Below are 24,137 nucleotides of genomic sequence, written 5' to 3' on the forward strand. Positions count from 1 at the left end.
CTATCTTCACTAGCTTTTATACAGTATACAGGCAGGATAGGAATTGACAAAATAGTTGTAAGAAGAGCGATAGGGGGAGTTGTAATACCATGTCATTCTAAATTCAAATCGCATCTCGTGCATCCACCGACTTTTCGGCCGCCTTCGACAAAATCCACCATCAAATTGCAATTGCTAAATTAAAATGACTCGGATGCAGCGGCAACGTTTTAGAGTGGTTCAAATCTTATTTGATCGGCCGTAAAATTTCTGTTAAATCTCCATTCTTTGACGTTACGTCCGGCGTAGCTCAAGGGAGCCATTTGGAGCCTTGTATTTTCCTTTTATACCCAAACAATTTGTATTTCTTGATTGAGTGCTACAAGGTGTCTCATGCAAATGATTACAAGTTGATAAAAGTATTTCCGATGCTCTGTTTCTGCAATCTCAGTTAGACACGTTCACTGGGGCTCCTTTTCATCAGAACATTATTCAACGCATCGAATCCATTCAGGGTAAATTTGTGCGCTTTGCACTGCGCCACCTGCATTGAAGCAACCTTAATAACCTTCCTAGGTACGAAGATCGTTGCAACCTCATGGGTCTCGAAACGTCGGGATGTAGCCAAAGTGTCTTTTGTTTCCGACTTCTAATTGTCTCGCATCGGTTGTTCTGAGTTACTCTGTCTTCGCAACATCGACATTCGTCCGACATTTTTTGTCAGTTTTCCCGTATCTCGTACTAATTATGGCAAAGATGAAACCATCAACAGTATGTTTAGAGTCTTTAATCAATGTTATTGATTTCAATTTGTCTACTCTAAACAAACTGTTTCCGTGCGTCAGTCCTCGAACTTAATAGAGCTAGCCTAAGATCTTTATAAATGTTATGAATGTAATATACTATTCGACATGTAAACTAGTCTATAAGAAGTGTTTAATTTAAGGAGTGTTTTTGTGTTAATTTGTTTGATACTTTAAAAAGATGAGGGTTTTTTGCCCACCCGGAAGGGAATGTTGAGAATCCACCCCCGTGGGCTTTTCCCTCTCAATAAAACAATAACATATTTTCGGAACTGAATGACAAGATCATTGTATTAGGCAACTAAAATCTTCTTGGCACTAAATGAGTTCGCTGCTCATCCAATTACATGTTCCCAGATGCAACATATTCTTCAAAACCTCAAACATTTTGAGGCTAATTGATGACTACAACACGGCTGTTCTAGATCTGTTGAACGATAATTACAATAGTAACAATCGCTTAGTGGAGCTCTGCTTTTCCAGTTAAGATCTTTCCAGTATGCTTAGAGTAAATCTTGCCCATCTACGCTTGTAAAAACCTTTCTTCATCATCCTCCACTTCAAATAATTATACACCATTTGTGTTTCTGAGCAATCCCAAGCCCTAGTACTACGTGATGCCCCGCAAGAAAAGGAGCTCATTTTAAGCTGATGAGAGCTAATGAAATCGAAACAATTGGTTTGGCTTTGGAGAAAAAATAATTTTTTACCAAAATTGTTCTCCACTAAGGAGAAATATAGCATAGTGAATCTTGCATTGGCTTGCTAAGCTAAACCAAATGTTTCGATTTCATTAGTCCTCATCTGCTCAAAATGAGCTCGTTTCGTGCGGGACATCACGCTTGACTAGGAGATTGCTCAGGAACACAAATTGTCTTCGTTTTTTGGAGCTAGCGTAAATCCGGCGCTTAATTTTTTCACTAAGTTAGTGTCGGATTCCGATGAGACGAAATCGAAACGCAAATTCCATAACCAATTTAGTGAACATACGATTCGCTTTAACTTCCAGTTATTATTTTTGACATCTTATTTATATTTACAGAACTATATTGTAATTCAAATTATTAAGATAGGTTTTGCCGGATCCTAACAGGGGTGTAGTTAGGGGCATGCGATCAGACCACCCACCTCCTCTTTAAACCACTATTCAATCGCACCTCTATCTCATTCTCATCACCTTCACCCACCAGACACACCAAAAGGAATTGGTGGGCTCGGTTTTGGGTTATAAACCCCCCCCCCCCCCCTTCCCTCCTCACACATCCACCCACACATTCCAAAATAAGTAAGTAGGAAGTCTATACATTTTGAATTAATACTGATTAAGCTAATTAGCCCATTCATGCCCATGTTGTCTGTGGACAACAACGTTTTTACACAGCTATAACTTTTGATTGAGACAAGATTTACTCACAAAAACAAGTAAGGCTAATGAATGTGACTTTTGCCTTACATTTGAGTAATAACAGTTACAAGGTTATAGTGCAATATTACTGAAAACTGATTAAAATTATCAATTTAGACTGTCTTTGGCTACGATTTCCATGCATTTTGGACTATTGTATATATTCTTGGAGAATTGTATTGAACATTGGAAGGTAAAAATTGAGCAGCTTCTAGCACTGCAAGGGATCTTTTTGACAATCGACTTTTCGTGTTTCTTGATCTCACTGTTTTCAAGGAAAAATAGTTTTGAAATCTGACATGCACTAGAAAAAAGTTGCAGGGCATGCAAGGGTTAAATATTACATTTTTTTCTTTCAATGTTTTTTCAGTATCGACCTATACTGCCCATTAAAGCATAAGAGTCCCTTATTGAAAGCAGGCCAAGAAAATCGCTGTTCGCCTTATGGATGGGATTATCATGTTTTGGCATTTTTTTTAAATTTTCTAAACAAATCTGGTAATTTTATTTGTACAATATAATTCAGTGGTTCTACAATTCAGCAGATAACTCATTTTCGACAAATATCTATATGGGACTCTTATGCTTTTATGAGCAGTATAGCTCATCAAGTTTTAGGCGAGTTTCAAGCGAGCCATCGTATATATGAGCGATGGTATTAATAATGTACTAGCCATTTCCACAACTTTAGTGAGCATAATCAGCCATTGAGTCATAGTTTGACAACTGAAAAAGGCACAATTGCACCATTAGGTGGATTAGAACAGATTTTAAGGCACCATTTAAATGTAATTTCCGTTCCTTGTGTTGTCAAGAAAACACCAAATTTTTTACTAATTAGATTAGATATGTTCAATTCGAAAAGTGCTACTATTACAGAGTGGAAACTTGACTAGCCTTAATTGCTGTATTCTGATCACTGATCAATATTCATCCAGCTGGTACACTTCAATTTAATGACTAAACACTTGGTTTGATTATCATTCGTCTTCTTTAAACACAGCTACCTTGAACTGATTTCCAATCATGGCAGACATCCGGCTAAAATAATGATTTTTCCTTTGGTTCGTCTCCTAGTTTTCTCAGCACATGTTCATTATCTGTAGATAGGGTTCGTCGCGGTTGCGGTAATTACCGCAACCGCGCGGTATTTACCGCACCCGCACCGCAAAAACTGCGGTGCGGTGAGACACTTTTTCCCGCGGATGCGGTGCGGGGAATGAGCTTTTACCGCGCGGTATTACCGCAACCGCACTTCAAAAAATAATTGACAAAGTCTGCAGTCTGCTTTAAAAAGTGAATTAAAACTATGACTTTTACCATTTAAGAAGGACGCAATTAAATTTATTTTCTGAACGAATGCTTAGCAATGTCATTATTAGGAACATCTCTCTGTCAGAACGTTCGAGTTTTATTTATTACCCTATAGAGAAACACGATAAACATTTAATTGCTCTAATTTCCTTAGACTTGGCAATGATTTGAAAAGAAATCCGAATATAATCTGTATTCGACCTATCGCTACTTGTTTTTTTTCATTTTGGTCATTCAAATTTAATAAAACATACTGTTACTAAGAAATAGAAGATGTGTCCAATATAATTTGGCACCATTATTTTTACGACATATTTTGAAAACTATTTATTTTATACTTCAAAGAAAAAATTTACAAACGAACCTTTTCAAATACATAAAACGCACTGTCAAATCCAATTACAACATGCATAATTTCTCCTGATTCCTCTTGGCAATCGTGGAATCGTAATCGTTTTCGATGACATTTTCTCAACTGTGAATTTTGATTAATTTGGAGAACTTAGAGATGAACTAATGATACTACGACTAAAAAACAATCCAAAGAATGTAATTATCATCATCAAACCAAACGAATTTGGAGGACTTTTTTTCGCGTGAGTCCATTGTTCGTCCAACTGGGAATATTTTCTACCAAATTAACAAATAATATTTTTCAGTTAGGAGTATTTTGAAACTTTTTGAAAGTAAAGCTTTCGAAGTTAGTGTAGGGCACTGCGATTTTTTTGTGTTTCTCAAAGTCTCCCTCAAGGTCTTCCTTCATATTGTGACAAGTGTCAAAGTTAGCCCAGATGCCAAATTTTGCATAGTTTGGACAGTTTTTGCCTTAATTGAAAATTTATCTCGAAACTTTAACGTAGGCGTTAGGTATTTTTACATAGAATCTGTATACAAAGCTTGAAAGAAATCGATTAAGTAGTTTTTGAATGGCAGGTAACACCGCAAATCATGTTTTTCCAGAGACGTTCTTCAAAAAACTTCGTCACCGAATCGTTTGTCGATATTGCAGCATGGAAAAATTACAGCATGTTATTGAATTGATACGCTATAATGTACAAAAGTTTTGATCAGTTCGCTTCACGCAAAGTTTAAAAAAAAGTGTTTTTTTACGCCAAAACTCTTACCCCTCTTAATAAAACTTGCAAAGTTTAATATTTTCATAAATGTTACATTCTGAGGAGTCCGTCAAAGATAATTTTCATGTAAATAAGAATAACATTTGACTATATATGGCTATACAAAACAAATGAATAATATTTCAGCACAATTTTTAAAATTCATGATTTTACCGCATTTACCGCATAAGGCACAAATCCCCGACTATGTACGGGGAACGTGCCATTTGAGCCAATATATTCTGATTACCGCATTTACCGCATTACCGCGCGGTGCGGTGCGGTAAATGCAATGCGGTTGCGGTAAGCGGTGCGGTTTTATTATTTTTTTGCGGTTGGGGTGCGGACTATCCATTTACCGCCCACATCCGCACTGCGACGAACCCTATCTGTAGATTTCTCAAAGTTTTACCGCTTTTCACTCAAAGTCAAACAGAAGCTTTCACACAGAGCAAACGACTTGTTTAACTTTTGCTTTCATCGAAACTGTTCGTTATCAATAAAAAGAGAAGATATTTACGAGCTCGCTGATCTACTGCCGGATTTATTGTCTAAAATGTGGCTGTTGCAAATCTATACGAATTGTTACTTCGATCGATTTTCTCCAAAATAGGTATGTTTCAAATACTGTAGTTTCTAATCTAGTATGATGTTTGACCTCATCGACCATCCGAAACCTGAACTGGGCAGTCATTGAAAAGGTCAGAAACCATTTCATAACATTGAAGCTGAATTTCACTAGTCGGGGACGGCCAATACTCTCTGTGAATTTTGCCGTCCCACTATATATTGCTATACATTACTATGGCACTACATTAGAGGAGTGACGGGTGAGTGTTAGAAATGGGATGTGGTGAGAAAATTATAAATTAATCATCAACATTATTCCGAGCAATCTAAACAGGTAGTTTAAAACTAACAACAACATTTCTGTTACAAAATTATTCATGAAGTCAAGATTGTTTGGGTTTCACATTGATCCCCTGATCCCCTACGAATGAATAATGAATATTGCAACGGTCGGATTTTCGCTGAGTAGCGCATTGAGCCTTGCCTCATCACAGAAAATTGTGTTGGCATCAAATTTCCTCTCAACTAATTAAACACACCATCATTGCACTGCATGCAAAACCGCACTTAACCATAACAGATGTTTCACTTAACGTCCTTTCGCAAGGTGACTGGATAGGGTCGACTAACTCGTTCGGTAATTTATTTATTGTTCGTCTGTTAGTGAAGACGAAGCGTTTGAATGTTAGCTTCAATTTACGAGTTCAAGTGTATTTCTTTCGAGCAATAAAATGAAAGAGAAAATGCATACCTACCGACACTTCGCTTGCAAAAAAAATCCTAGCACACCGGGGGTATTTTAATCGTTTGTAAAAAAATAAGAAAGTGTTTACGATCGGAGGAATAGTTCTCCGTCTCCACATTGGCTTGACCTTGCAGTCCGAGCGGAAAAACTAATAAGAAAAACTTGCCGAACATGATCACACCAACCACCCACCAGTAGTGCACCATACAGTTGTAGCCTGGTTTGTGTGCAATGGTGAAACGAATGGAAGAAAAATGTGTACTCAAACTAACACTGCACATTTTCCTTGCCTTAAGGGTGCCGTAATGTACCAGCTGCTTTTTACGCTTTTCGGTGATTTTTGTGGTAGGCTTAATTTATTGTTTTTTTCATGTTAGATTAAATATATTTTCAAATGAGTTTCCAAACCACTATCGAGCAAAAAGAGCCACTCAAACAATCCTTTATTTATAGCTTGAGACTCAGTTGGAAACTGGACTTATAATCATAATTTATTACCTCACATGTAACATTGATTGGAAGAAATGCGAGAGTTAGACACCAGATACTATAACAACAGCGCTTCCATCGAGCGGAAAATACGACTTCCTCCCAAGCATCATCGATGAGGCGGTCCATGTCGAAACAAAATGGGTGTCGGGCACGACGATCGATTGACGACCCCCAACTCCTGGTACGGAAAAGTATGAAGCTTGCGAATAACTTCAGAAGTGTGGTGATAGAATACCGAAAAATTACAAGTGGTACACGGATTTAAACAGCAATTTTAATAGGTGATGAAAAAAGCGATAATCGACATCGCAAGAGAGAGGTATGTTCAGACACCATCCTTATTGTTGCCGGGAAACTACACGATTAGTTTGCCTTTTTCGAAGAAAATTTTGCACTCTTATTAGACAAAAAGAGTAGACGGGCAGATTTAAAATAAATTTGTTGAATCAACTGCATAATACCGCAAAGGACACTTGTTAAATTCATTGAATATGGTTCTTTATCAATTCATTGATCCACACGACTGAAGACAAGCATTCACTATATCCCGGGAACATTTGACCATAATTTCTATCGGCCAGGCATTGAGCTTTTGTACATCCGGAAACTGTTGGAGAACATAATCCTAGACAATTGAGTTGATGCGTCTTCTCAACAAATACTACAATTGGTTATCTTAAGAGCAAAGGTATGACAACCATCTTATGATTCGTTCATCCGAAATACAGCTGGTATAAGGCACTAATTATAAACAACTATTTGTACAATTTTTTGGCAGAAAAATATATGAAATTTTTTTCTTTGCGAATCGGCTGCATGGATTTTCCACAATGTGCTTAGGTCTATGTTAATGACATTTACAAATGACGTCCCGACTTATGTGCTCTAAGATACAGATGAAGTTTTTGTGACATGGTCATGAGCTATTTCTTTTTTCCTTTTTTATTTCGACTATGTAGTCACATTTTCTTTTTTTATATTTTAACGATATTCAATTAGCTAGAGATTACTGGGTAGGGAAAATTATGAAAATTTAGAAGCATAGTACTTAAGTGAGAGCAAGGATGTGAAGAATACATATCGGAAAACTTGAAGTGGCAGGGTCATTAGAACAGGCTTAATACCTTACGGGCTTAACTTTTGTCTTCTGCTGATGGGTGTCAAGCTTAGGCAGCATAACTATGAATTGCTCAAGTCCACAGCATGTCTCCTGGCAATGACAGACTTGTCCCTCTTTACCGTGAGAACCTTACATTTCCCAAGTTTTTCGTAGTCGATGTTAAATTAGTCTGAAATATCTTGCTAACCAGTTGAATAAATCAAACTTTTGGCAAAACTCAGGAGGCAAGTTATAGGGGCAGTGTATTGACATGTTCAAAGCTCCCGGAAAACTAAAATATTGCGTATTCCGTTCAGAGCAGTAGCTATCTACCACGTAATTTTAACCGCATCTCGCATTTTTCTCATATATCTCCGCAATTGTGCTATCTAATGTTGTTAATTGTTGCCAGAGTGAATGACACTGATAGGGCCGGGAGCCCCAGGAATGGCATTTATGATGAAGAAGAAAAATATAAGTTTTCGGTGGAACTGCACCTGGAAGAGTTGGTGGAGGTGCCGTTCCTGAATGCGGTATTGTTCGCGAAAATTCGACTGCTGGATGGTGGATCATTTCAGGACCACAGCAATAGAGGGGAGGTGAAGAATCATACAGTCAAATAGGGCCAAAAGTTTGAGTTTCGGTGCGGAAGGTGATTAATGGGGGGGGTGGTGGGTAGGAGTTACCAGAAATTAGGTTTTATAGATTTAAATTTAGCCGAATTTGCGGGTTCTGGACTAACGTCACGCAAATGCCTGCTAGAGGGCTACGATACCCGGCACCGACATGATGATTCCATGCTGAATGTGTCGATACGTATGCACATGATTCAGGGTGATATTTTGTTCAAATTTCCTTCGCCAAGTTCGAAATCGAAAACAACCATCAGGATAATCTTGGACTTGGTCTGCAACCTATATCCGTGTGAGGGGGGGTGCGTGGCACCGGTAGCTGCCAATCGTGTTTCTACCAAAGACGATTCATCGATAGCGTCCGGCTCGTCTGGTTTCGATTCGCTAACCAAAAAGAAAACGCCTCTGCGACTGCGGATCACCAACAATCCATCGAGCTGGATCCGCAGTACTTTCTGGTGACTGATTCCGGTATATCTGAATCTTCCGAACCGCCATCGTCGTTGTTGGTCTCCACTACTTCCCAGGCGACGCTATCTTCCCTACAAACGCCACTCGTCTGCAATAGTGTGCAGTGCCCAGTGGGCAGTGGATCAGTGGGTACCGGAGGGGTGACGTGCACAACAGCAACCACGGCAGCGGCAGGAACGGTGCCCGGGAGTATTGAATTGGGTCACTCCCGTAATTCGAGTAACACTAGTCAAATGTCCAACGGTTCCGGTTACAGTAGTTTCTCCCACAGTCAACATTCGCGGCAAAGCTCCGAAGGCGACTCTGGACATCAAAGAAATCCCGGTTCTAGTTCTATTCCAATGAGTGAAACGGGATCCCTCGATCGGATGAAATCTGCAGCGGAGCGTCGAAAGAAAGGTGCACTAGAAAGTAACATCGGGACGATACCGACCGTTTCCGGTCGAGTAGAAGGAACCCGTGTCAATACCGGTTTGATAATTGACGAGTTGTTGAAAAACACCAAACTAGATCATTTGGAGGAATCGGCGACCCTTGGCAGCCACGGGGTCAAATCACGAATGCCGGCCGGAGTATTCAAGTTGTGATGGAGAACCCGAGATAGTAGCAACAGTAAAGCTGGCCAGTGTTGTTCAAGTATTCCCGCACTCATCACAGCCGCGAACTGCATTATTATCTCCGAGTGTCGTGCTTTGCATATGCTTCCCAGTTGTTACATTAAACAAGTGATGTGAGAAATGCATCTAGTATCGCAAGCAAAATGTGAATAAACTACTAAGTTCTGTTAAACGGCTCGGCGTTACTAATTTTTTGTTGGAAAAGGTAGTCTGTCTATAATTTCCTTTGTTAGTCTGGTTAGGAGTTTAAGGGTTTAACATTTACTACGTAAAGCTTCATCCGATCAAGCATTATTTTCAAAATTTATATGGAAATCAGTGTGGAAAATCGGTTAAAATTGAAAATAAATTCTTAAAAAATCACCTCATCAATCAAATCATGAGACCACTATATATTTCTAAAGGTATTCTACGGAAAACATTCGTGGAACATTGCAAGTTTGTGAAAATTCGCTGAGAAAAGTTATTAACTAACTGGTGTCTAAGTGTCAGGCAGTCCATTTTTTTACCAAAGCTTCGGACAAATCAGATAGAAGTCCACGCTGACATGTAGCCGAAGGGAAGGGGAGCTGCGGGGAATCCCTGCTCCCCCACAAAATTTTCTGGTCGTGACAATCTGGTATATACAGCGCTACTTCGCGGTGAAAACACGACCAGGTGGGCTTTCTTCATGTAAATGTAAAACGCTAAACCGGAGGTCTCCTTCCTGGTTTTCAGAATGGTGCCAAGGATCGATCTCTGGTATCTATTCATAAAACCCTTTCTAAAAATACTCATATTGATAAGGTTATTGAGAACTCAGCATTTGCCACAAAAAATGGAGTGCCGGCAACCGACCATGTTGGGGTGCCGACAGTACCGTCTTTACGCATGGGCACACTGGGCCAGGGCCAGGGGCCCCGTGATTCTGAGGGCCCCTTTACTTAGAATAAATATAAAACCATGCCAAATGGTTAAATTCCAAAAAATAGGCGCACTCAATTGTTTTTAACTTTCAAGCGTGTGAGTAACAAGGGATTGGTAGGATGTGAGTTCGAAATTGCACATTTCAACATGTGATCAAGAAGTTTAAAGAGAATCAGAAAACCAAGTGGAGTGATGGTAGTGATAGGAAACAAGGCACTGCATTAGCAGGATGGTATTGAATCAATTCAAATGGCAATTAATAATTTTGGTTTGAGTTTCAAAGTGTTTTGAGCAATGTACAACACGCCTACAAAATTCGAAAGGCACCAAACAGGAGCGGCAACCAGAACACGGTGATAAAACTAGCACAAGGAAGCTAGTGCAAGTTTTGACACCGAAACTTGCTTAGGAAAGGGGAATAAATTCGCTACAAAATCCTTGTTTGGCAAGCGATCCACGGATGTTGCAAATATTAAGTTCATCTTCATATCTGGGACCGTCAACGGACAAATCTTCGTAATAGACTCCAAAAGTATCTTCTGCTCTTCTTGAGGTCTCACGAAGTCTCGATCCTTTCTTGGACGGATCTTCCACTATGTCGTCTTAGAAAGGTACAGAAGCAATTATGTTATATTTGTGCTGCACTCCGACGTATCAAAAAATTGCGGCCGTTATAAAGGCCGAAACGTGCCAAGAAAAGTTTAAAAATTCCCTTGTGAAAATGTGGTTGAAAATTGACCCTACCTTTGACCTGAATCTGATAAAATGAGTTAAGGCTAATGAGTTTGCCTTTGAGGATATTTAAAAAATCTCAGACATTTTGTGACCTATATTGCGTGTACATTTTTTTTATGGTTATAATTTTTGCAACGAAATTTTTTTTATGAACATGCGTGTATTTTGTTCCCAATCGAAGTATGGCGATTTGCACTCTGTGTGTTTTCTAATCTAACTATTTTACGTAACTGGCATTAAAATTAATTGTACCACTCATATTATTAGAATCGAGTAATTTCGATGTTTCCTTATGCAAGGATTTTTAATCAAACTTTATGTATCATTTAAGATAGTGAACATTTGACTTCCAAATGATGATTATGTGCTTATTAGGTCTTAATTATTAATTAATTATTGTATATTTATTTTCTGTCGGTCTCTTTCCGCAATGAGTGCCTATCACCGGCACGAGAGATGCGACTCCATATCTGGATCATTCAAAAAATCGAGAACACCATTGAACGAAACAATGTAACTATTGTAAGTCCCGATATTTAGTTGTTTAATGGAATACGAATAATGAATCCAGGACGTTATAGGAGTTTGTATTGTTTATATTTCTGAAAAAAGGATATTTATTATATTTAGAACTAGAAAGGGGGGATAAAGAAATTGTGTGCAAATCTTGCATTACGTAATTTATGAATAGTCCTCTAGTGATGGAAAAATGAATTCGTGTTTTTTCCTCCTTATATGTTACCTTTCACATTCTTTTTTCAATAATTTCAACATAGTTGAAAAACTTGGCTCCAATTTGGAAACAAAATCTCTGAATAGTATGGAGTAGAAATAATCGATTATACTTATTCAATTATAGAAGCCCCTTCGCTCCGAAGTGCCCAGGGGCCCCAAGTCGTCTTAAGACGGCTCTGGGTGCCGACAACTGATTTTAGTAAGCTTTTTGAAAATTGAACAAAAAAAATTGTGGCGAACATTGCGGTGCCATTCAATGTTGAATCAGAAAATATAATAAATTCACATCGTAAATAATCAATTCGCATACTTTTTCGATCGATTTACTTCTTTCTATAACACTAAACAAATAATCAAAAAAACTTTTAAGTGGAGTTGTTCAAAAAATATATTGGTTGTAGAACAGAACATTCGAGTCTGTTTACTTCAGCAATCGGCACAAAAAGATCGTGCTAATATAACACACAAATAATATTTATCATAATGTTCATGTCTGCTTTCTGTCAAAATTTACGTAGGGGTGCCGACAACCGACCACTTTCCCCTACTAAAAAAATATTTTACATTAAGTAGTGTAGTCTTAAGTCTACAGTTCGTGCAACCCTATAGGGCAGCCCCTTGTAGTTTTTAAAGATTTTGTTACGTACTAGTGGAGAAAGGGTATAGAAATTTGTGAGAATTTGTTACATGGGAGAGGGGGAGTCAATTTTGGACAATTTTTACGTTATATAAGTTATGAATAGTCCCTAAATCACTAACACATACATTTTCTACTGTTACTTTCTCAGTTCAGAAATAATATTAGCATGCGGACTTCACGGAGGACTAAAAGCCAAAACATCGGTCTCCAATCAAGACCTTTGTTACCTACGCTCGGCTAACCAAAGAAGCTTTACAAAAATTGAGCTCAGCTGCACATATTATCAGTAATGGGTGGTTTCCATCTACTATTCCTTCGTTCTAACCTGCTTTTTCCGTAACATGATTAGCATTGGTGGGTTAGCAGTACTGGAAAGGCGAGGTTAATTATGCTTCCCGCAACAAAGAGCTCAAGGTTTATTAACTCTATTCACAACATACGGAATAGACGAATTTCCCCAAATATATTTAGCGTAGCAATATAATCTGATCGTCCAATTATTCTTCCCTTTCGACATCCCTTTTCGCAAGTATAATAAAGTTGTAAGTAGAAATATATCACCTAGAATAGTTGAGAAATGAAAATTGTTCATGAATACTTGGGTCTACGGAGGTGGTGCTAATAGCAGCTACTGAAGGATTATCACCATAAGGAGAATTCCAAACCGATTACCTGTTATCTACTTAACAAAAAGTTGCGAATTTTCGAATTTTTTGATTGGATAGAATTAAAGTTGCTCAAAGTAAAAAAAATCCATTAACTAGACTACCGTTTGACGGTCGAATCGAATTTACAGATATATTCACACTACCGGGGTATCTATTATTCTGCAGTTCATTACATTAAGAGCAGATATATACCAATTAATAATTGTTAAAACATAAACACTTATTTTATGACACTTTAATTCAAACGAAATCATACAAAATCTATCAATAGACAAAAGAAACTAAACTAGGGTAAGAAGCAGGTGGGACAGATATGCGAGTACATTTGCGTTCATCAACAAAAGTACTCGCATATGAGTCCCATTTAGCTTTTTTCATCGTTTTCTCTAAAAGAGTAAGATTTTTTAGTTTGATTTTTTTGCAACAGAAATAGTTAGGCAATACTTAAATTATTTTGTGCAACAATACCGAGATTTATAATTCTTTCTAGTACCGAGATTTATAGTTCTTTCTAGTAGTTGTGGGCCAAAAACAAAAGTGTGCTGACAACCGAACACATTCCCCTATATTTTTATTTTGAAAATGTTTATGCAATTGTATTTCTCAGATATTTCTAAACCGACACTTAAAACATCAAGATAACTTGAGCCAATCCCAAGAAACAGTCATTTGTAGAGATTTTTCAGACAAGTAATGTGGCATATCTGATTCAGTTTATCTCAAAATGGCGTTTGTCGTAGGATAGCACAACAGTAACGATCAGTTAGAACTTCTAAATAAATGATTGAATTTATTTAGGTATTGGATTTCAAAAATTTCCTGGTGCTGAGAAAAACTCCATCGATAGAGGTAATCCAGAAGAATTTTTAAATTTGTGTTAAAGCTTATTTTCCTTAAATTGTTGGTGAAAATGTTGAAATTTGAACGTATCTTTCTGCTTATTGTTTGATTTGTATTATTTCATTACCTTAGATGGGCAATGGGATAGTTTCACTTTTCTTGCATAAATGGAAAAGTACGTAATAGAAAAGAATTTTGTCCAAATAATTCTGATTCGATACAATGCCCTTGTATAAAAAAATGTTCTGAAAAACTAGAAACATCAGTTGGAACCAGAGTTAAAAATATTCAAATTCATTGAATGAAAATTGACCGTATTCAGCCGCATTGTATGATATTCAACTGAATGAATAAGATGGATATTTGAATGAATATTTTTTCTATTCACCGCGAGTCGCATCAAGTTCATTTTCAGTCGTCAAAAGAGAGCTTCGATTATTTTTAACTCTGGTTGGAACCTTCCGCTGCCTGGCTTTTCTCTCTGTTATTGATTACAGCGGAAATAATCTGAGCATAATCGATGGTTAACAACAGCTATGTCGTGAATATCGATTTCTATTCGATTATAAAGTGATAATTCTATATTAAATTTTGTAATTGAACTTCGGACTTGAGCGTGAGCATGATGATCATACAATTCGTAGTTGCTACTTCGTGTTTGGCCAGAACAATCGGAATTGCACAGAAAATCCACGAATAGGGCCTGGGAGTAGCTATCCATTCCCAATGTGCACGTTTCGAAAGTTCTATATGTAAAGTAAATAAATACGACCGGATAATGTTTATTAATTTTGTTTTTTATTCCTCGTCTTTTCGGTTTTTCAATCAGAACGGCTATTGTATACTGCCCGACGTTTCGGCCACTGGTTTTGGCCTTTTCAAGGGAAATATGTTATATAGTGAAAAAGGCCAAAACCAGTGGCCGAAACGATAATTATCAACGCTTCCTTTGTGTCAGGGCTTACTTTGATCGATTTGATTCGTTGTTGCACGTTCGCTTCGTGCAATAATCGAACACGAATGGAAATCTGCATTGAATGAATGGGCAGTTGGTTCGTTTGACGTTTTCGGTAGCGCCACTGAATATTGAAACTGAATGCGGCCGAACATGATCAATTGTTATTCAATGAATTTGAATATTTTTAACTCTGATCATAACCACATGCTTTTAGATCAGAAGCAAAACTGGCTCACACATCACTTATTTAAAATTTAATAGATTCTAAGGAAGTTGGGTTGATTAGCAGGATTCGACGAAATTTCAGGCAATAAAATCTTTCTTATTTTCTTTTACAGTAATAATCTGATGCAGGAATTGCCACCTAGCTACCTTACGATGTCCCGTAGGCATGCATACAATTTCGAACTTGTTGCTCCGGTAGCTAGACTTGTCCGATTTGGTTCAAATTTGGAGCAAAACCTCCTGGTTAAACTAGGAATCAAGTCATGGGTGGGTCGATTGGCTGTCGATCATACAAAATGTCGATACCCGATCAGAAACACATAACAAAAATATTTCAAAACTATATCTCCCGTTGTTTCTTGTTATAATTTTCTGTTATTTTAACTATTAACGAGACCAAATTCATAGCACAATACGTTACGAAAATTGAGTTCTGTTATAATCTTGTTATTTCATTCTGATCGGGTATACATCCGGTCACATCATTTTGTGTATCAGAATGTGTAACATTCCCAAAATAATACTTATTGCTTTCCAACATGGCTTCACCCTACGGTTTACAAAAAAAACTAGCTCCCGTGCTAACGACACAAACGAATCATCATGTTGATGGCACACCTTATACATTTTGCCATCCTTATGATTCGATATCATTTTGCATTGGGATGTTGTATAAAAGCCTAATTTGTTTCGAGTTGCTGCTGACACGCACATCAATTCTTTCAATATGCCACTATTTCACCGCTGTAACATTTCTTCGTTTATCAGCCCAAATCAAGCATTATAGAAAGGATCCCATTACCAGCTTCTGGCATGTTTTTGCCATTGCTTTGCGGTTTTTCGATATCGATTTTTTTCATTTCGCTCAGGATTATATCCATACGTACATATTTCTTTATTTAATGTTTATTTATTTGTGTGTATTTTTTATTTGTTATAGTATAAGTTCATCTGCCATATATCGTCTCAATGAAAACTTAAAAATAAAAACTAAAACGCGATTCAATGAATTTACTGATCTCTTCGATTTAAATGTGTCGCCTAACGTGTTTCGCCTACGACTACATGACAATTTTTGTGCGATATCGTGATATCCATCACGATATCGCACAAAAATTGTCAAGTAGTCGTAGGCGAAACACGTTAGGCGACATATTAAAATCGAAGAGATCAGTAAATTCATTGAATCGCGTATCATGCCCGTATTGTGTATTGTATGGTTCCAGAAACAGGAAGTTACTACGACGAAGTTGTCTGTCAGGAGCGTCTAAATTCAGTTGAGTAAGCAGACCAGAGCTGTTGCCCGTGAGTAGTATGGTGGTAAATAATCCTTGTGATTTGATTCGTCTTACTTCCAGCGGCTCGACGTTCATAAGATGACAGCAGTTCTTGTATAGTGGCAAGTTTATTGGGTCTCGCCACGGCTAAAACCGCATGGCGTACTTAACAAATTTTCGATTAACGCCTTAAAATGAAAGGTCCGAATTACCCCAACCCTGTTCCAAATCGGACCACCCATTTCTTATAGAGTAGAAATGAATTCCTATTTTTTGCCTAAATTATTCCTATATGATTTTCACTACATTTCGAATTGTGAAATAAAAAGTTTTTTTTGATATATAATTCTAATGACCCTGCCACTTTTAGTTTTCCGATCTGTATACCTCACATCCTTGCTCTCACTTGAGTACTATGGCTCTAATTTTCATAACTTTCCCTACCCAGTAATCTCTAGCTAATTGAATGTCGTTAAAGTGTAAAAAAGAAAATGTGACTAACATAGTCGAAATAAAAAAATAAATATAAAACTTTATGGGAAATATACAATAAAAAGTAAGAACTGCGCCAAATTACCTAAAAATAGGTCATGAGCTATAACGTCTAAATCTGTCAACCGATTTGCGAAAAATTATTTTTCCTGAAAACTCGACCGACTGCGCAGTGCGCACACTTTCCTCTCAAACGATTTTTTTTGCGATAGCGTATCAGATCGTATATAGGGAAAAAGGTCCGAATTGGACCAACCCGTTTTCTATTATTCACAAACCGATTAAACGAAAACAGATGATAGTCTCGCCCGAAACAAGATATTAAATAAAAGATATTATCCGGCAGATCCAAAATCGCGATGATGAACTTAATTTATTTAATCGTTGTTGCCATCAAAAATCGTGTTTTTCGGTTTACACATTTTTCAAAAAAAAGCGCTACGTTAGAACATTCGCCTCTAGCGCACGCACACGAAAAATTTTGTGAGATAGAGCTACATGACAGCCATGAAAATGATATATATGCTTTTCATAATGTTTCCATAGCTGAGAAAGAGCTGGAGGTCCGAATTGGGCCACTTCCCCGTAGTATATTTAGTAGTGCTATTTAAAAAGAAAACGCAAAAAAATTTTTAGAAACGATCTCACCTGTATCCAAAACTTGAAATTCGTCCCTGCTTAAAGGCTTTTGATGCCACTTCTTAGAGATGAACGTTGTCGAATCTTCATGAACTCCAGTTGCTTGAGACAATATTGTGCCGGCCAGAGCGCCCTTCTGTCCATTTTCTCTGTTTCTGTATAAACTTGTTCCAGCGATTGTCCAATATTTTTTGAAAAGAACGATATATTTCTTTCACAAATTATTTGTTATTCGGTGACGACAAATTATTTAATAAGCCGAATAACAACAAAATTTACTTATTTCCATTACTTGCGCATAAATCAACGGCGATTTTTTTCAAATGCCAGAAACATCACACGCGAGAAAATTAAATATCTATCGATTATCGACACTGCTTTCGATGATATTCTTCCGTCACAATTCCGCTCAACACTCATCCCAAAAAAATTATCGAATGAATCTTTTTTTCCCACTTTCTTCATAAATTTCTTGTCAATTGCATCAAATCGGCATTTGTATTTCATTTATCCACTTTACAGACATAGCAGACTACTACTCTATTCCTCAGTGAAACTCATCCGGAGTTTGAGCAGGAATGTCGACGGAAACAAGCATTCCGACTAAAAATTCGATTGGTTTGACAGAGTAGATACATTTACTAAGGAACGAATGCCGCTGTTATTTGCAAATTTTCACAGATATCATGACGGATAAAGTTTTTAGCATGGAAACATCGACGTTTATCGCAAAATAACCTGACGCACACTGCTGGTCATTACGAATTACGATTACCATCCAAAACCGAAAGTAATAAACGACTTCCGTAATTCCATTACATACAAAAAATAACTGACAGCTTTACCTATAGTCGTGCCGCTTCATCTTTCATCCTCGAAACAAATTATTCTAGTCCCTCACTTTGCCAAATCCAAACGCTGATGGTTGACACAAAATCGCTGGTGTTCCAACGAAGCAGAAGATTAATCGAATGAACGTTTTCCATCCTGCAGTTTGCCATCTGGGGTGGTCACGATCGATGAACGGTAGGTGCTTCTCCTCCAAACCGATTCATCTTCGGTCGGTTCGACTAATTGAATTATCTATCCCAGGCAGAGTTTTTCTAGGACTGCGGTTCTCAACCTTTTATAACGTTTTATCTCTTTCCATTTTTGTACTATTTCCCAAGCAGAAGAAAATAACTGCGGAATACTAAATTTAGGTATCAATACCAACAACTGTATACCACAAAATGGTATTAATGAGCTCTATATAAGAGGTAAAATACCAAAAAAAAAAATAACACAGACATGTTCTACAAATAACTATTTGATAGTTAAACGAGTTATTATAATACCTGAATAATAATAAAACATTTTTCTACCTTACAATAACAAAATTCACTCTATATAGGTATTCAATAAGGTATTGATTTGGTATTTGTAAAAATCACTGGAATACATAAATAGTACTATAATAAAGTATTATACCTCATTGAGGTATTAAGCAGGTATTGAAAAATGTTTCTTCAACACCTACTTAATACCTCAATGAGGTATAATAATCAATTAATACTAAGTTTTGGTATTAATACCAAAAAATAGTATGCTCAGGTTATGGCCCAGTTATTTTCTCCTGGTCGGGTTATGATACCAATGATCTTCCATGATTATCCGTAGTCACTATATAATTATAGATATGTATTTGATACCGTTATAAATTTCAAATAGCAATGGATTGGTTGGCAATAACATAACGTGACTTCCAGTCACCATAACCTCATAGTTATGCATTTAACCCGATAGGCTACAGGAAATCAATTCACTGCAAAGCTACGCTAACCTTCTGCTAACCAAAGCAGCAGGCTCTCGATGTTTGGAGCGTTTACAGTTTAGGCACTTGGAGATCCAGCAACACCGCACCGGATTTCACTTGTTGAAGGTCGGAAAACGAGTGCTTCACTTCTATTCTCGTTTTCCCATTTTCCCTCAGCAATAACCTATTTTTACGAAACACGGTGGCGCCGTCTTTTAAAGTGGTCTGTTAAAGGTTGTAGGTCTGGTCAAATACAACACAAAACCACGATCGATCAATTTAATATACCCTAAAAATCTTGATTAAAAGCAAAAAAACAATTTTTCGCAACTTTCGGCACTAAAAACTTTCGCACTTTCTACTCGGTAATTTTTCTACCGATTTTGAATTTTTTTAAGTGTGATGGAAAGAAGAAGAAATTTCCATTCCAACGGTATGGTATGTTATGCACTTTTGTGAATAATACTTCGAGGTTTTAGGACAACAATATAAAATCTACGATTATTTTTATTGGGAAGCGTCTTTGTTTTAATAGTTATTTAGAGATAACATTAAATTTTGCATCCAACGACCTATTTATGATCCAAATCGGTTGAAAAATGCCAGAGCTATTATTTTTTTCCAAATTAAAAACTTGCTCGAATGAACTTTTAAGCAAAATAATGGTACATTTCATATTGTTGTCCTAAAATTTCAAAGTATATTTTACGAAAGAACATAACATAGCATACCGTTGGAATGGTTTCTTCTTCTTTCTAGAACACTCAAGAAATTCAAAATCGGTTGAAAGATGACCGCGCAGATTTTTTTTAAGTGCCGAAAGTTCCGAAAAATCGCGAAATGGTACAGAGTGGAAATTGGAGAACCGAAGGAGTCGAACGTAATTTGTACATAGCTCCATCCACGGTTTTTGGCTCCAGTTCTGCCGTAGTATTACAGTTATTCAGCTCTATGCTTTACGTGCTTTATGATGTGGCTCAACCGTGTATCAGTGGTCATTAGATGATGTAGTGAAAAAGGAGTGTTTTAGCTGACGGCGACAGAGTGACATCTCGATTCGTACTACTGCAGGCGTAAAACTGACAGCGCTATGTGGATTACGTTTTTTCCCTAGTGAGCGCGTTCCATGGTTGTCGGTGATTTTTTTTACTTTTTACTGTTGCGGTAGAGAATGAAAATTCCCATTTAAAGATTATAGCATATTGGGGTAGTAGCGTTGGGCGCACATCGTGCGAATGTGAAAACGAAGTGGTACTGAGGTGATTCCTTCCGTTTATTCGGCACACTTAATTAGGCTTTCAGTATTTCTCGTGTCTGTCTCATAGGTTTTTTTGCCTCAATGTCGTTTTTTACACGGTGTTTAAAAATAGGTGTCCCTAAGGCAAAATTAAATAGATGCAAAAATGTAAACTGAACGCATTAATTTATTTATTCATTTATTTATTTATTTATTTGTTTATTTATTTATTTACTTATTTATTTATTTATTTATTTATTTATTTATTTATTTATTTATTTATTTATTTATTTATTTATTTATGTATTTATTTATTTATTTATTTACTTATTTATTTATTTATTTATTTATTTACTTGATAATTACCACACTACCTGTTACACTTTTTAACTAATCTGTGACTTCAATTAATCAATTATCTTATTAGCTGATTGGCACTATTTAGCTGGTCCTTCTAGCAAAAATGGGTTGGTCTGTCCAGAAAATCTATTCAAATCAAGTATCCTCATATTGAGTATTGTAATGTAAAGAAATATGAAATTTTCATTCATGTACTAATGGACTGAGGTAATTAATTTTTAGGTTAAGTATTTCTTAATCGATCAATGGCCCAACACATGAAATTATTTTATAAATTACAGTGTTATGAAACCGATTCCAGTTTGAAACTAAAACAATGAACATTGTGCATGTTTCACAGCTTTTTTATGCAAGTGTTGCAATGTAAAACTAGAAATGAAAAATTGCATTCACAGTATAGAGGTCCTTTTTTAAATTAAAACGGTTTAGTGTTAAAATTTAAATTTGTTTACACCATCGTTTATTTGTTGCTTAATTTAAGACTTCATTTAAGGGTTCTTTTTACTCATTTGAAATAAAAATTGCCATCTTTTATGAAAAATTCCGCCATTTTATGATGATACATTTATTATAACTCTTATCGCTTTCGTCGGGTATTATATCGATTGAGAACATATAGAATTTGATGCTTTGCGATGGTTTTGATAACACATACCACATGGGATAGTGGCAGGAGTCAGAGAATAGCTCAAATTAGCATAGGACAATATCAGTGCAAGAAATCTCAAAGGTTAAACCAATTTAATGGAAAAGCGGAAAAATTCCCCATAAAATATAAATACAAGCGAATCATTGCTAGTGCCCCGTAAAAACATATAAAAATTCTTCAATCAATGCATTGTGTAAGGAAAATTGGATTTTCCTAAAGGGGTTATGTTGTGCTGAGTCAAAAAATTCGAAAAACAAACTTTCGAAGGGATTTGAAGTTCATATTCAATAGCGTTTACTCAAATTCCCAACGCGGCTGAGAACTAAGCACTGCAATTTCAGCTCCTGATATCTCGCTACCTCTGAAGTGCATGCGTGCATAGTTCATACTTTACTTCGATATCGACTTTTTCTAAAAACGAATTCCCAGTGGTATCTGTGATCTGAATTATTATCCCTAATCCTAATGCCAAAGAACAAATAAAAAGCTCTCGCAACCCGCTGGGGTATATCATTATCATTACTGGAATTTTCTTTTTCACGAAACTTTACGATAACCTTCCGTCACTTCTACTAAAAAATTTCAAATGCTTTATAATTTACATAATCTTATTAGGAACAGTTATTTAAGAAGCTTTTGTAATATTGTGCAGGAAAATCTAAAACTTTCTCTATCTGCAACATATAAGCCCTTAAGTATACCAATTAATTTAGGATACCCTTTTAACATAATCTATCGCATGAATGGGAATAGGTTCGCCGAATTTTGGAAGAAGTCAATAAAATAACCTCTTGAAAACTACCTAAAAATGGGTGTAGTTCGATGCAATTGAAAGAAAATATCCTCAGAAAATGGGATGTACCTATTATTGTGAATAATAAATACAGTAAAGACCCGTTTTTATCATCTCCATGGTGTATTTTAGGCTGACAAATGGGGACATCGACTAAATCGCGGCATTTTTTTCTTCATATTAAGCTGAAGCTGTTAAAATAATTTGCCCTTCCCTTGATGTAATCTAATAACTAATTCTGATTATTTAATATGGTCTTCAAGCGCAAAAATAAAAAAAATATTTTTTTTTATTTTTGCATATTTGCATTTTTAAGATAAGGAAGACATGGTCAAGAAAGGATTAACTCAAATTCAACCTTGTTTGTCTGCTAGAGTCCGTCAAACATATTTTCGTATGAGGATGATGAAATTGGGGGCTGATCAAATCGGGTCTTTAATGTACTATAATAGATAGGCAGTATTCGAAGAAGTTTCTTGTGGACGAGTGTAGAACGACTTTGTTTCTACTTACTTGGAGTCAGCGGCGTAGTAAGAAATTCGGTTTGGTGGGGATTTGGTGGAAATCTAACTGACTGTTCATATGGCATAATTACGAAACCGCCATCTTTGCAGTTTTAAATTATGGAGAATCCGTTTTTCAAAAAATTGTAACAGAGCTCCTGTCTTTAGCGAATTTGTTGAGACTTTCATTTAGAACAACTTTATTGCAGGCTATACTACGTATATGGAGTATATCGAGTTATAAAATGATAATTACGAAGTGTTCCTTTATCTAGCTATTTTTTTTTCTAATATAACTTTCTATTGTGAGCTTCACAAACTCAAGCTTTGGATAAAATGTAAATTTTATTGTTTATAAACAATAGAAGAGATTTATCATAAACAATTCAAAATTAAATAGAAATAGCCTAAAATGTGTTAATACCTTGAACACATGGAGCCTTCGTGTCTTCAACAAAGTGGTTTGTAATAGAACTCCCCAAAATTTTTCTGAAAACATTAAGTCTGGAACTAAATTTGTTTGAAGAGTAAATTCGCCATAAATTCTTCTTGAAGGATATAACGCCAAAATTATTTTGTCAAATGATGTGCTGTTTAACGTTTGTAAAATTCATCGAAGATACTAAACCTGCGAAATTGGCGGAACGGAAAACGCCATTTTTCCTAAATTCCCCTACTTTTGGTAGGTGGCTTTTTCGTTATTAATTCTATAACGTTTTTGTCTCAACTCGACGCAATTCCAAAATAAAAACATTTTCAGAAAATGTTGGAATCTATGCAATTTTTCGGTGAGCAGTTTCATAGACCTTAAAGCAATTTCAGTTTCGCTTCCTATTCAAAAAAGACCCCAATCCATATTACAGTACACCCCTTCAAAACTGAACTCACTATGAAATTATGATTATGATTAGTTTTAGAACTCTGGAATGAGTTTATATTGGTATGGTTTTAGGCAAGTATTTGATATTGATGTTATTAGACAACTGTGAGATCAAGAACAATAGATCAGATACAGATAAGGATCGTATTCCCACAATTTTTCAAAGGTCCTCAAGATGTTCCAAACAATAGGTTATCAATGTACTGATCAGATAATTATCATTGTAATATTGAATTAAATCAGTCAGCAACAATATTTTTTTTACTTCAATCCAATTAATTTTTTTGGGTGAGGGGGGTGTGTGGTTAAACCCCACAGCCTCCTCTTGACTACACCACTGCTTGGAGTTATTTATTTCGCTTTTTATTTTACGAGATATGTTTCAGATCGATCCGATGGTTATAAGTCAGAAGGTTCGCGTAAATTAAATTTTTTTGCAGCACCGATAAGTGATCAAGTTCCATCTGACAACTTGGAATTGGTCGGTTGTTATTCTAGTGGTTGTAGATAGAAAAATGAAATACGAAATTTGTTTTATCGAAATAATATTTCGCTCATTTAAA

The 24,137-nt window shown here is 36.4% G+C and overlaps 2 protein-coding genes across 10 annotated transcripts in view; both read left to right on the forward strand.

Annotated features, from left to right (window-relative positions):
- LOC131687366 (uncharacterized) overlaps positions 1-9,451 on the forward strand; it is a 78,874-nt gene extending 69,423 nt beyond the window's left edge. The window contains exon 2 of the mRNA XM_058971447.1: positions 8,513-9,451. Coding sequence (XP_058827430.1) covers positions 8,513-9,212 — 700 coding nt within the window. The 3' untranslated portion in view covers positions 9,213-9,451. The remainder of the gene's footprint in view (positions 1-8,512) is intronic.
- Positions 1-24,137, forward strand: part of LOC131689160 (small conductance calcium-activated potassium channel protein) — a 761,072-nt gene that overhangs the window by 69,112 nt on the left and 667,823 nt on the right. The window lies entirely within an intron of this gene.

Source organism: Topomyia yanbarensis, chromosome 3, assembly GCF_030247195.1.
Source record: "Topomyia yanbarensis strain Yona2022 chromosome 3, ASM3024719v1, whole genome shotgun sequence".
Classification (NCBI taxonomy): Eukaryota; Metazoa; Arthropoda; class Insecta; order Diptera; family Culicidae; genus Topomyia; species Topomyia yanbarensis.